The 13,957-nt window shown below is 43.6% G+C and overlaps 1 protein-coding gene across 1 annotated transcript in view; it reads right to left on the bottom strand.

Moving 5' to 3' along the window:
- The window catches only part of cacna1c (calcium channel, voltage-dependent, L type, alpha 1C subunit), a 128,132-nt gene that overhangs the window by 37,822 nt on the left and 76,353 nt on the right, over positions 1–13,957 (bottom strand). The window contains exon 4 of the mRNA XM_030766455.1: positions 988–1,127. Coding sequence (XP_030622315.1) covers positions 988–1,127 — 140 coding nt within the window. The remainder of the gene's footprint in view (positions 1–987; positions 1,128–13,957) is intronic.

Raw genomic sequence — 13,957 nt, 5'->3', positions numbered from 1 at the left:
TACACAGAGTCATCACCAGTTAACTTTCTTTCTTTCTTTCTTGAACTCCACTAGATGCTTCACTGATTCACATTATACACAGTCTGTAGACACAACACTAGTTAGATGTAGTAATGCAGTCTTTTTCTCTTACAGGGAGTGATCCTGTAGAGGAGTGGTCAGGCACGATTAGCAATCAACACAATCACATACACTCAGTACTCAGCTTGCTGTGGTTATTGCCTGACAACATGCACATACACACACACACACACACACACACACACACAGTGGAACACAGTCATGGTGGCAGCTCATGAGAAAGTCAGTATGAGACAGTGATTAGTTTAAAGGGAAGAATGTGTGTGTGTATGTGTGTGTGTGTGTGTGTGTATGTGTGAGAGACAGAGAGAGAGAGAGAGAGAGAGAGAGAGAGAGAGAAAGCTCTCAGGGCTCAGCAGGTCAGTGTTAGTCACAGCAGGCCTTTCTCCTCAAGCAAGGCCTCCAAAAACCCTGCCTGCACATACACACACGCTCAATTTGAACCTGTTCCACTGGATTAACGTCAGTGTCACATCTTACAGGCATTCTGCTATTATCCCTGCACATGCCTCAGGGAGCCCAGCTGGCTGACATGCAAGCATGTTCATATACTGCAAGCATGAGTGTACACACAAAGACATACACACACATATGTACACAGGGACCTGTACATAGACACACACACACACAAACACACACATACACACACACTTCATGCAGGCATGCATTGTGCAGATGTCCTACTCTTTGATTAGACAGGCAAGATGGATTATGGAGTCAGGAAGAAACAACGTAAAGACTAACAGCCAGATGAGTTGGCTACTGATAAAATGAAAGGATTCATATGGTCAAAGGATGAGGGAGACTTTAATAGTGTCCCTGTTCAAATCTTTACATAGGGTGACTGAGGGTCAGAGACAGAATAGTGCTGCTCATTGTTGCTGCTCAGACTGTGTTAACACTCACCCCACTACCACGATGATGAAATCCAGCAGGTTCCAGCCATTCCGCAGGTAAGCGTTAGGGTGGCACAGCAACCCGTATGCAATTACCTTGAGAAATGCTTCTACTGTGAAGATGATGAGGAAGAGATACTCCACTCGCTCCTAAAAAGAGAGAGAAAGAGAATGGAGGATGTAGTTTCTTTATTTCAAGTCTAAGTATAGAAAGTAAAGCTATTTCAACATCTGTAGATTAGTGATAAATGATTGTGTGATCTGAAATATTGGTTGATAGTGCAGGGTTTTCTGCATTTGTAAACGCAGTTCCTTTCATCATACACATTGCCTTTACACATGTAGAAGAGCCCACATATACGGAATAACATGTAAACAAACATTTTCAACTCTGTTCAGTCTATTTTCATTTATATCCTCCTAACACACACAGACACAGACACACACTCATAAGTTCTCTCTGACTAGCTGCATTCTAACAGATGCTAAAGTACTCCATCTCTAGAACGGTCCTGGAGATCAGCATGATTAAGCACCCAGGTGCCCGGGTACAGTCAGAGTGAACAAGGGAGTGTGAAGAGCAAACAGTCAGCTAGTATGATGATAGTCTGAGGAGGAAACTTGGCTACATGTGTGTTTGAGAGAGTGAAAGGTCTTCACAATCTGGTGTGTTACAGATGAGAGCTCTCCAGTCAGCGGAGTTAGATCAGCCACTTTTCTCCATCAGTAACAGACACTAAATCCACTCCCTGCCTGTTCCCACCTGTTTCTCTGTTCATCAGTGAACGTGTGCCTAGAAATTCTCTCTGTCACACACACACACACACACACACGCACACACACGCACGCACCCACACACACACACCCACACCCACACACACACACACACACACACACACACACACACAATCTTTCACTGATTGGTTTAGATGATGCCATTTGCCAGGATGAACTGATCTTGCAAACACTTTGCAAAGACATCATGTCTTTTCATCAAACATATTTATTGGAATTTTAGCCACAGAGGTCCTCATCACATCTCTGTGTAGATGTCTGTCGGTCTGGCCTCTAAATACCTTCAACAGAAAGTCCACTGTGTTGCCCACTTCTCCATTTACCTGAACGACCCTTCTCTCTTTCCCTCTCTCCATCTTTTTTCCCCAACTAGTTTTCTCTAAGAGTCCATGTTCCTCTATGGGAATGTCCCTGTGCTTCTCCCACCACTCCCTTCCTTTGGAGGGGCGAATGAGGGGTGTGTGTGTGTGTGTGTGTGTGTGTGTGTGTGTGTGTGACAACATCTGTGAGGCCAAGAGGGTGTGGGAACTGTCCTGAAGCAACAGACTGTAGTGGAAATGAGTGGGGTCTGACATGGTAGTGAGGTATCAGACCAGGCTGTGGCTGCAATCACTAAAACAACTATCCTGCTCCCACCTCAAGCCTTTTTCCCTCCTTCTTGCTCTTGCCTAATATTACCCTGAACCCCACCCACCTTCAACAGAGAGTCATTCTTCATCAGATGTGGGAGATCGATATTGTCTCACACATAGGGACACTAAGGCCAAACTGTGTAAAGCATGTTACACAGGTTTACACTGACACATATACACAGAGCACGGACATAGACCACAGCTAAAGCCTCATGTGACGTGCAGCTATTAATAGAGGAGCACTGTTGGTCTGAAGCCTGGGAATTTATCATCGAAATAAGGGCTATAAACTATTCTGTTGATACAACCTCTGTGTCCTTTAGATTGAGGGGGAGATGGAGTGAAAGAGAGAGAGAGACACGAGAGAGAGAGACAGGAGAGAGAGAGAAAAGGAAGGAGAGACATCTGAAGTTCAGTAATGTCAAACTGGACTACACAGCATCCTTTAATTACATCACCTTATTTATATTCAGTCTGTGTGTGAGTATATTTGTGCACACATTCCACCATCAAATAAACACCATCAAACACATAACAGCCTAACTAAACCGCCCCCCCCCCCACACACACACGCACACATATATCAGTAAAAACACAAATGTGCACACACACCAGACACTCATACCCAACTTATGCAGAAAGAAGACTGTCACAGTCCAGGACCAATGAATCCAACACTGGTTACCGGACCCCGCAAAGCTCTAATCAATCCAATCCAGTTACAACTACCGACACAACCAATGCACTATCACCACAAACACCAATCACTTTAATACCACACCCTTTCCTTTCACTAACACGACAGATCTACTCACACAGAAAATCCATAATTTTACCTCTGTTTTACTAACACTGAATTTTGCCCCATCCTTCAACTTTGTGTAACTTGACTCAAACTGAACACTGTTACTTTATCTATTACTTAAACCCTGTGAGAGACCCTCTGTACATATTTGACTGAGTTTCTGTGGCTTTGTATTGGAATTCTCTGTGTTAAAGCACCTGTCAGCCACAGGTCTGAAAGTGCAGGATGTTTGAGAGGTTGGTGTGTGTATGTGTGTGTGAGTGTGAGAGAGAGAGAGAGAGAGAGAGAGAGAGAGAAAGATGAGGGTGTAGCAATATAAGCCATAAAAGGCAGGCCTGGACTCTTCTGTGTGTGACAGAAGCCTGATTTGGAAGTGTTTTTGCCCTGAAAAAGAGTGTTTTATATACAGTATGACTCAAACAGACCCATCTTGTCTCTGTACTGCACTCTTCTCCTCCAAACTGCTCCAACACAGCCTTATATGAGCACAACTGTCTTCATCTTCTCCTCTGTCTTTATCTAACTTTTCATCTGCTCGCACACAATACCGTTCTATAGTCGAACACTCAGACTTTTCCCCTTTCTGATTCTGTCTAGTTCCACATACCCCTCCTCCTCCACACACACACACACACACATACACGCACACACACACACACACACACACACACACACACACACACACACACATACACACACACCACCACCACCACCCCTTTCTTCCTTTCTCCCTCTCTTCTCTGAGCATTGGCTCTCCTTGGTTTCCAGTGGCAACACTGATACTTTGGGAAGGGCCTAATGACATCCATATGAACGACTGCATGCACATCACAGAAATCAAGCCATGCCTGTATGATAAATGCCAGTAAAACACACAGCTGGCTCTGAACCACACACAGTTCTCCAATTCAGCATCTCAGAGGAACAATGAAGTGTGTGTATGTGCGTGTGCATGTGCATGTGTGTGTGTCTGTGTGTTTGTGTGCTTGAGTGTGCACGTGCATGTGTGTGTGCTTAAAAGAGTGCGAGGAAATAAGAGCGGGGATATGTGGTGTCCTCTTTGAATGAATCTAAGACTGAGGAGTGGAGAGAGGAAGAACGGGTGAGAAAGAGGAGCTGATATTGACTACGCCCATGGGTGGATAATTAAACTGGTCACTGAAGACCGTAATTGCAACAATAACAGACTTAAAAAGGTCAACTGGAGCTGAGAGGCAACAACCCTTGAAAGGATAGATGTGTGTCAGTTTGGCTTTGCTCTGCTGGATGTTCAGAGAGGAACACACAGAGAGATGGAGAAAGAGATAATAAGATTTGTGTGGTATATAATATATTATAAATCAAACTTAGTCTCACACCAGCAGGCACAGAATATGAATTTAAAATGTATTGGGTTAATATCACATTCCACAAAATCTGATCGCATAATTACATGTTAAAAAGTTTCCTCAATGCCAAAATCCAGCATAGATATCAAAATAAAGCTATATAACGATTTACAAAATGAAAGTAGTTTATTTTAGGCATGCTCAGCCTCAGATACGTAATCACTATATCTACTAACATGTTCATGAAAAGCACAGAGCCCTCTCCCAGAATCTTTTTTTCCCTTCATTTCCAAAAAGCCAGCTTTGCTACACTACACATCAAGTTCAGAGGGACTAAAATGTGTCCTTTTGTCCACAAACTGAAAGCAAATCATTTCCCCCAAGGCCTAAAACCACTGGACTAATAAACCAAATAAATTATTCAAACATGAGCACTCATCACAGGGGATAAAACAAAAGATCTTCAAAACAAAAAGGACAGCACATCATCACACTTAGATTATGATGTGCCAAATGTGTGTTTAAGGGGTGTTGCCACGCGTGCAGTTCTCCCTGTGAGGTCAGCTGGCTGCCTGTCCACTGGACTGTCAGGTGCCTTTAGGCAAAGAGTCACTGCCAAAAAATTCAGTTCTCCTAACTGTCCACATGACAAGGCTGAGCATCACTTTCACAGGACAGATATATAGTGCAATCCTCCAAACATTTTGGAAATGCCCCAGCATTGGGATGGTAAAAGACAGTAACAGCCAGTGTTCCTCCTGCCACTCCATCATGCCAGCAACAACACTCAACGTGTCAGAGAACAGTTGCCTATGAACAAGGACCACAAGCCATTGCTTTGATCCGGGTTGCAATGATCTAGTCCCAGAACCCTCCTAGAGCGCTCTCACGGGGCTCCGTAAAAAACGTAGCTCAGCTGCTTGCTGCATAGAGTACATTTGAGTTAAGATCAGTCAAGGACAGAAGAGTAGTCTGTTGAAAAGGGTGATGAAATAAAATAAAACAATTTTTTAGAATAGTGAAACAAAGTGCAAGACATGCAAGACAGATTGATATAAAGCAGTTAAGCTAGTCAAAGCAACCCCGTCAACTGCAACTGCATCAGAAAAAAACTTTTTGTCTAGGCTTAGGCAACCTGCCCGCCAACATACAAAACACCACCATCCTTGAGTAGGCGTAAACTAAGCTTTGTTACTTTTCCTGTACTGGTTGGTACTAGGCAGCAGCCATGATCCAAGGAGAAGTGAGAAATGTGCGTGCGTGTGCGTGTGTGTGTGTGTGTGTGTCTGTGTGCATGCGTGTGTGTGTGTTGTATTTCTGACTCTGAAAGTATTCTGACACTCTAGGTTACTCTACTGGGGAGGATGGAGGCCTTGAGGCTTATATGAAGCCCTGCTGTGATCTGACAAAACTCTACAAAAATAAAACTAATCTTAAAATACTCTGTTCTTGGTGTGCTTTACTGAACTGTGTGTAATGCTTTTTTTTCTCTCTCTGTCTCTCTCACAAATACAAAAACACACACAATAAAGCTAAGTATGATGCTGTTCTAGCCAACAGTGTCTTTCTGGCACAGCTGAGAGTCTGTGTGTATGTGTAGTCTGTGTCTGTATTAAGAAGAGAGGGAGAGAAGCACACGCTCACACCTGTGTATCTCACAGAAACCACACACACACATGCACGCGGACACACATACACACGTACGCACACACGCACGCACACACACACACACACACACACACACACACACACACACACACACACACACACACACACACCTACACACATAGGCACACACATAAAGACCTCTCACACTCCCACAGAAGCTGCACAGAATGCAGAATGACCCAGTTCTCACACTGACAAACACACACACTCCACCAATGACCTTCATGAAAGAGAGAAAGGACGTCCCCTGCATCAAATACATACAGTAGACATGCACACACACAAACGCGCGCGCACGCACGCGCACACACAGACTGAGAAAGTGTGCAAGGTGCTGAGAGTAATACAGGGACAGAAAACAAATCGGTGATAATAAGGAATTTAAAAAAACACAAATGAAAGAGCAGAACAAACTAGGGAACTGAAAGGCCAAAGAGAGTGTTACAAGGATCCAGAAAAAGATGGAGAGAAGAAAAGAAGGGTGATTGAGAGAAAGGTGTATTTGGTGTCTGGCGTCGGACAGGCCTGTAATTGAGTTAGTCTGAAGAGGGCACAAACAGGCCTGCCAGCCAATCAGATTACAGACAATACACCCAGGGACAGGCTACCATCCCTCACGACCTCCAACGCCCACTGTAACTATGATAACAGGATTAGCAGGCAGAGCCTGGTGGGGGCAACAGTGTTGGACACGCCCCTTCTGCTAAGAGGTCAGTACCACAGATGATGTCAGAGTGGAGGAGGTACTGACAAATACACCACATTAATGTCCAGTTGCCATCAACTATTGACAATAGCCCCAATAACGTACACACGGCTCTCTAACACGTCACTCTCTCTCTCAAGCACAGGAGTCCCTCTCACTCTCTTTTGCACACACCCATATGTTCCTGTACATGTTATTATTGTAGGCTCTTGAGTATTTATGTCTGTGGATAAGGGCAAATGCAAGTTCAGTCATACATAAACTAGAGCTCACACACACACACACACACACACACACACACACACACACACACAAGCCAAATGCTTCACATTGTAAACTGTCTCCTGCAGTGCGACAGGTGGTTCTGTCTACCTGTGGCATGATTTCTACTTTAATCTTCTCAATCTACTGATCACTCTCTCTCTCCCTCTCTCTCCCTCTCTCTCTCTCTCTCTCTCTCTCTCTCTGTCTCTCTCTCTGATATTAAAGTAGGGCTGTGACATGGGAACACTGTGACTAGTGACTCAAAGGAACAGGAGCTCAGAGACAGGGCTGACTGATAACCTGCTACTGCCAGGGACATCATCATCATCATCATCATCATCATCATCATCATCATCATCAGCACCATCGCACCGGCACACCAGATATCTCCTGCTGATACACTCTGACACTAGTGGAAAATATCGGTTCCAGTCCCATCAGACCTTCCCATTCAAATACAGACTCAACAGTAGCTCCATCATCCCCACATGTTTCCATGGAGATCAAGATGGGCTCCAGTTGCCATGGAAACTGCCAGCAGCATGCAGCAGGCTACACGGCCCCCTCAGATTCTGCTGAACAGTATTTAACACACACACACACACACAGCCTACACAGATTATAATGTTTAGATCTCTGTAGAGTTTATAATATTTGGAAAGACTATGATGAGGTTCTAAGATCATGTGAAACAACTGGTTTGGCTGCTCTTTTGGCTGGAACTATATGCTGTACTGCTGAACTTATGCTAGCCAACATCTAAACACATATGACAGGTTCATCTGCCCTCTAAACCAACGTCATTTAAAAATCTTCAGCAATTTAAAGGTTTTACCTTTGCTTTTAGTTATATGACTCCCAAAGGCTATCTGCTTTTGTCTATCATTCTTGTGTGAGATACAACTAAACAATAAAATCTCTTTCAGACATAAAAACATGCGTATATAAACTCGTGGATGCATTCGTATGTGCACACGCACGCACACACACACACACACACACACACACACACACACACACACACATAAAGACTGAAATGTAATAATGCAAAGGTACAAGAAACACTGACAGTGACTTCTCCCTGGCATTAACGGAGGCCTAAGTTGTAGTGTTGCTTGAGCAAGGTGTGTAATTGTGTCTGTGTGTATCTATGCTCTTCTCAATCCTTCAGACCACATGTCCTGCTGTCGCTCGCACTCTCCTGACGAAGGGCTGATTTCTCCAAGGAAGACAGGTCCGATTTCAAGAACTGACTTACACGCTAACTAAAACCTAATTTCAAGTATCATAACTGCAAAGCCACTGGAGAATACAACACATGGACACACACACATACACACAAGGATCTCTACAGCCACTGAAGCAGTCAAGCTACGGGGATACAAAATATAGCAGTAGCATAATTGGTCCAAAAATAACAGTCTCGACAGAGTCTATAAATCATCATAGCAGACAGCTAACCTGCTGGATAGGGAGGGGTATAGAGCCCATATTCAGCACATCAACTGTTTACCAGCATTACAAACATATTAAACTGGACTACTGTTTAACCAGTTAAGACTCAAATGGAAAACACCATGGACAACATAGCCTATTCCATACCCTATTACTTTTCAAAGGAGACCACGTTATCAGAGAGAGAGGGAGAAAGAGAGAATGTAGACATGTTTTAGAATACAGTTTCGGCATGTAATTCCAGCTCCCACCTGAACTCCCTATTCTGTCTCTCTCCCACTCCTCTCATGCGCACCCCCCCCCCTTTTGCTCTCTCTCTCTCTCTCTCTCTCTCTCCCTCTCTCTCTCTCTCTCTCTCTCTCTCTGGTACTGATTAAGAATTACTAACAGCAGAAGGGGGAGAGAGCAGAGCTTAGGGACAGCATCTGACAGGTCCATAACTCTGTCATTCCCTCATGACAGCATGGCTGATTGGCTCAGTTTCTTCGCTGTGTAACACTGGACCAATTGTGTCATGAACAGAAAGGAGGTGGGAAGCTCCACTCTGCTCTTCTTCCCATTTTTAACTCAGCTATCTAACTTTAATTGTCAACTCATCTACATGCTGCTCTCCTTAAATCTGCTAACTCTCTCGTCCTCTCTGCTGTCTTTGATGAGGAAAGATGATGATAAGATTGTAGAGCAGGCCATACATTACAGTTGAGTGACTGATTGATCGACTGATTGATTGAAATATGGACACAGACAGCACAGCTCTTAGCGCTTTGTACACATACATAAATCCTTAAAGAGTGGTGAGTTTCTCAGACAGCTTTTAGCCTCTGCACAAATACAAACACACACACACACACACACACACACACACACACACACACACACACACACACGTATACAAACACACACAGAGTTGCTTGTATTCATATCCTTGTGGGGACTTCCCATTGACTCCCATTATCCTGTAACTAAAGAATACTAACCTATCCCTAACCTTAAGTAAAGAAATGTTTTGACATGTTTTGTTTTATCAGTAACAACACTATAGTTTAGAAAAACGTCGTTCTCCTAGTAGGGACCAGCATTTTGGTCCACGCCAGACACAGATTATGCTATCTCACCGGGGACTTACCAGTCCCCAGAAAGACACCAATACAAAACACACACACACACACACACACACACTTACAGCACATACAGCCACACAGTGCAGATACATGCACAGTCAATTATATACCAATTCATTCACACATTTAATTAACTCTCTCTCTCTCTCTCTCGCTCTCTCTTTCTCTCTCTGACTCAGAGTAAGATGGCAGGCGTGAGTCATGGGGTTTGATCATCCTGTGGTGAGACTGTCAGACAAACAGACACGATCCAGGCTATAACAACCATAGAGGGAGAATAGGATGGTAACAAAAGATAGAAGGACAGAAGAGAGAATAAAGGGAGAGACTGATGATGTAGTAAGTGTCATAGGAAGCAATATTCACCACACACGTGCACACCTGCACATATGCACACGCACACACACACACACACACACATACACACAGAAAAAGCAATAGGGAAAATATGTTTACAGTCCACAATACAGTAGCCTTCAGCAAATTAAGGTAGTATGTGCATGCTGTGTATTCCTAAGGCCTGTCAGACCACTCTTTCACCCGGTGCAAGTGTGTGTCTCTAGAGAGCGTCACACCTCCAAGCCCCCACTGCACCTCTACTATGTCTCTCTATGGGCTGTAGTGACATGTTGTTGCTCTGTTGTTACCACAACATCAATCAAGCTAGCACATAGCACAAAGTCCAGTGACACATGCCTTAGAGTTTACTGCTAATGACCAGCATATCAAAAAGTGGACCAGCTCTCACAAGACTGCTGCTCAACATACACTCCAATACACACACACACACACACACACACACACGTTCACTTCTACAATCATTCACCAAACACACAAATGGTTATAAGTATATCCACATGCTCACTCTACACATTTATACACACACCATGTGAATCCTATTATCCTGTGTGTGTGTGTGTGTGTGTGTGTGTGTGTGTGCGCATGTCTCTCTATCTCCCTCCTTCTTTTTTCTCCTTCTTTTCTCTCTCTCTCTCTCTCTCTCTCTCTCTCTCCGCTCTGCGACATCCGTCAGCTGTGCATCTACAGAAGCAGCCTGTGTCACACCTAATGGGCTGTGACGCCCAGTCAATTAAGGCCATCACACAAACACACACACACACACACACACACACACACACACACACACACACACACACAGACACATCTCCTCAACTCTGGCTAGCCCTATCAGCTGAGCTGTAACTCCGCTGACTTTTTGGAGTCTGGTAAAATGCAGCAGATCATTTGGACTGTTTGCCTTCTGCCCACTGCTTACTTAGCCAGGCAGCCATTGTAGCTCTGAGGTGAAGGCTGTGTTTTAAACTAAGCAGCAGTTGTGGAAATAAAAAGACACAGAAGCATGGGAATACATCACATTATATTAAGGTAGCATATACCTTATAGATGAGGAAAACAAACTGACTGTCACAGATGCAGCCTAACAATCTTATGCACTCCTCCACTCAAATCCCTTGCTTTTATCAACCTACTCACCACACAACTCAATCTGAGGCACAAATCTGTTTATTGTCACTGTCTCTGATGGACCCTTGTAAGAATCCTGGAATTCTGAACTTGTGATGCCAATTAAAATACCCTTCAGAATAATCACCACAGCAAGGGATAATGGGAAAGAAGGAAGAGATGGAGAGAGAGAGAGAGAGAGAGAGACAGAGAGAGAAGGATGTGTTCGTTGTAGATCAGTGTAAAAGACATCTCTCCTTGTTTGTGTATTCCGCCATAAGAACATCAGAATCACAGGAATGACTCCACAATGCATGAAATGCCACCTCTTTGTATTTCACATTCCCACACACAATTAGACTTCAGGTACCAAGCACACAGAATACTTCAGCTGTTTTAGAATTTCCCAGAGCATGTTTCTGCATTACCCTCACACCCAGAGCTGAAATAGCTGCTGTGTGTTTGTCTGCAGTGAGGCAAAGGCGTTAGGAGAATGTAACCAACCACTAATTAGAGCATTGTGCCCTACTGTCATCCCCTTCTCTAACACACACATGCCAGCATAGGACAACTTGGACTCTTACAACAGACACTAAAAAAATCGCGCTCTCTGATAATTTGTGGGGCTTTGGCTATACAGCTGTGTGATTAATGGTTGTTCTCTAGGGGGAAAGGGGAAGAGAGAGGATGAGACAGACTCCTCTGATAGAACTGCAGGTTGATCAGAGAGAGTGCTGCTTCATGTAGCCACAGTCAACAGGAGCTTGTTACCGCAGTGGACTCTTGCTCATGCAATCTCACACACACTTACAGGAGTAATAATCAAAACAAGTAATCAAAGCAAAAATTTTTCCCCCATTGGTTCATTTTGAGCAGAATAAATATTTCGACATATCTGTTCTTGATACAATTCATGTTCCTGAACCACTTAAAATGAAATGAAAAACATTTTTTGTTCTCTCCAAATATTGAAGACAGCCTACAGCCTCTAAACCTATTATTTTCGCTATCCTCTTTCAGAGAAGTAAAAGTAATACAAATAGAACACAAATCTATTAAATTTGCTCTACATCTTAAAATTGCGTTGCCCTGATACGGTAAGCACACAGCCCCTGCCTCTGACTTATTGCATTATGCCTAAATTGTCCATTTGGTTATAGCTAACAATGTCTAAACAGCAAGCAGCATACTCAAAAATAATCATTGCCAAATTTAAGCAAACACTACTCTCCAGGGCTTTGGTTGCCAGCTGCCCTACATGGGGGGATGTACAGGGCGACACTAAGGAAAAGGCATGCAAGATTGTTTAAGACCCAGCTAACCACCTGTTCATAGTATACCCCTCTGGGAGGCGCTATCGGACTGACAGACCGCACTCCACCTGAACAGTTTTTTTCTCCCCAGCCATCTCCTTTCTCAGTGTGCCCCTTAAAGGACTCCCCACTGCCCACACACACTTCCTCCTTGGACTAACTTGCACTGTTCTGTAGGCCGATTGCCTTTCGCACTGTCCTTCAAACACTCCACATATGGGAAACACCCAGACGCTGATATCTTCATTAAATTTCACATATCCTCCAGTCTACACAACAACATACATTAATATAATTACTGCACATGTCATTTATTCCCCTTTCACCCTCTGACAGTCTCCTGTGTCTCTTGGGTTGATGTGGATGTCTACCTTGTCCCTGTGTGTTGCCTTGCACTTTGAGCCCTATGTTTCCCCATGCTCCCTAATGTTCGGCTACCATTTTCCTGTGGTGCTGTACAGTGCTCTTTTTTGTGTGCTGCACCATTATGCCAGAAGCAAGTTCCCGTACATTGCTGTATATGGCAACTAAAGTAATCTGATTTAGTGATTATTTAAATTAGGTATTAGTTAAATTACAACACAGACTACAGTAAACTAACTACCTTTGTCCAAGTATTCTGCTTGCCCACTTGTGAAGCAAGACAGTGTGTTGGGTTGGCTGTTGCATGCCAAAAGAATGTTGGAGCATGTAGGCCAGAACCATTATGGTAAAAACTTCACCATTCTGGTAAAATATCGTTTGTCTTTGGTTTTCAGTTTTGTTTTCAGGCCTGGGCTCGAGCACCTCACCTATATCAAACATGTTTCTTAGTATTGTTTAAGCCAGTCTTTAAGTCCCTGCTTCTCTGCACAGAGTTGTTTGTACTGACACACCTGATTTAACATTCCACTTCCCTGACACACCTGATTTTAACAGTCCACCGCCTAATAATTAGCTGATTAGTCGAATTCAGAGCAAGGGACCCGTAAGAACACTGCTCTAACAGATAGTCATTTGTCAGCATGTCTAGAACTATCACTTTGACTGAGACTAAGGCTTCATTATTGTATGGATTTGTATTTTCTACAAATATACTGACCCTGCAATGATGAATAAGTGAAACTGCTCTGATTTCAGTCCTAAAACCCACAGAAAAACATTAAGACTCCTACCCAAAGTGCACATTAGATGGATTTTAAACATTCCTGTTGCAGCCTTTCTCACTCCTAGCTCGCTGCCCCGGCTGTGTTCTTTGGGTATCTGTTGTCCAGTCAATTGCAAACACGACACAAAAGAAAAAAATGTGAAAAAAAGTGCTTGTATGATGGTTCTGGATCAATGGGTCTCGGCAGAGCTAGGAATACACATTTCAAACACAATAGACCCAAATAGGGTGTTGTATATATACACTGATAAATGCACAGACCTGTTATGGTATATCTACCTC

The sequence above is a fragment of the Chanos chanos genome, chromosome 1 (genome assembly GCF_902362185.1).
Source record: "Chanos chanos chromosome 1, fChaCha1.1, whole genome shotgun sequence".
Lineage (NCBI taxonomy): Eukaryota > Metazoa > Chordata > Actinopteri > Gonorynchiformes > Chanidae > Chanos > Chanos chanos.
The sequence above is the reverse complement of the archived record's forward strand: the minus strand, read 5'-3'. Positions and strand labels throughout refer to the sequence as shown.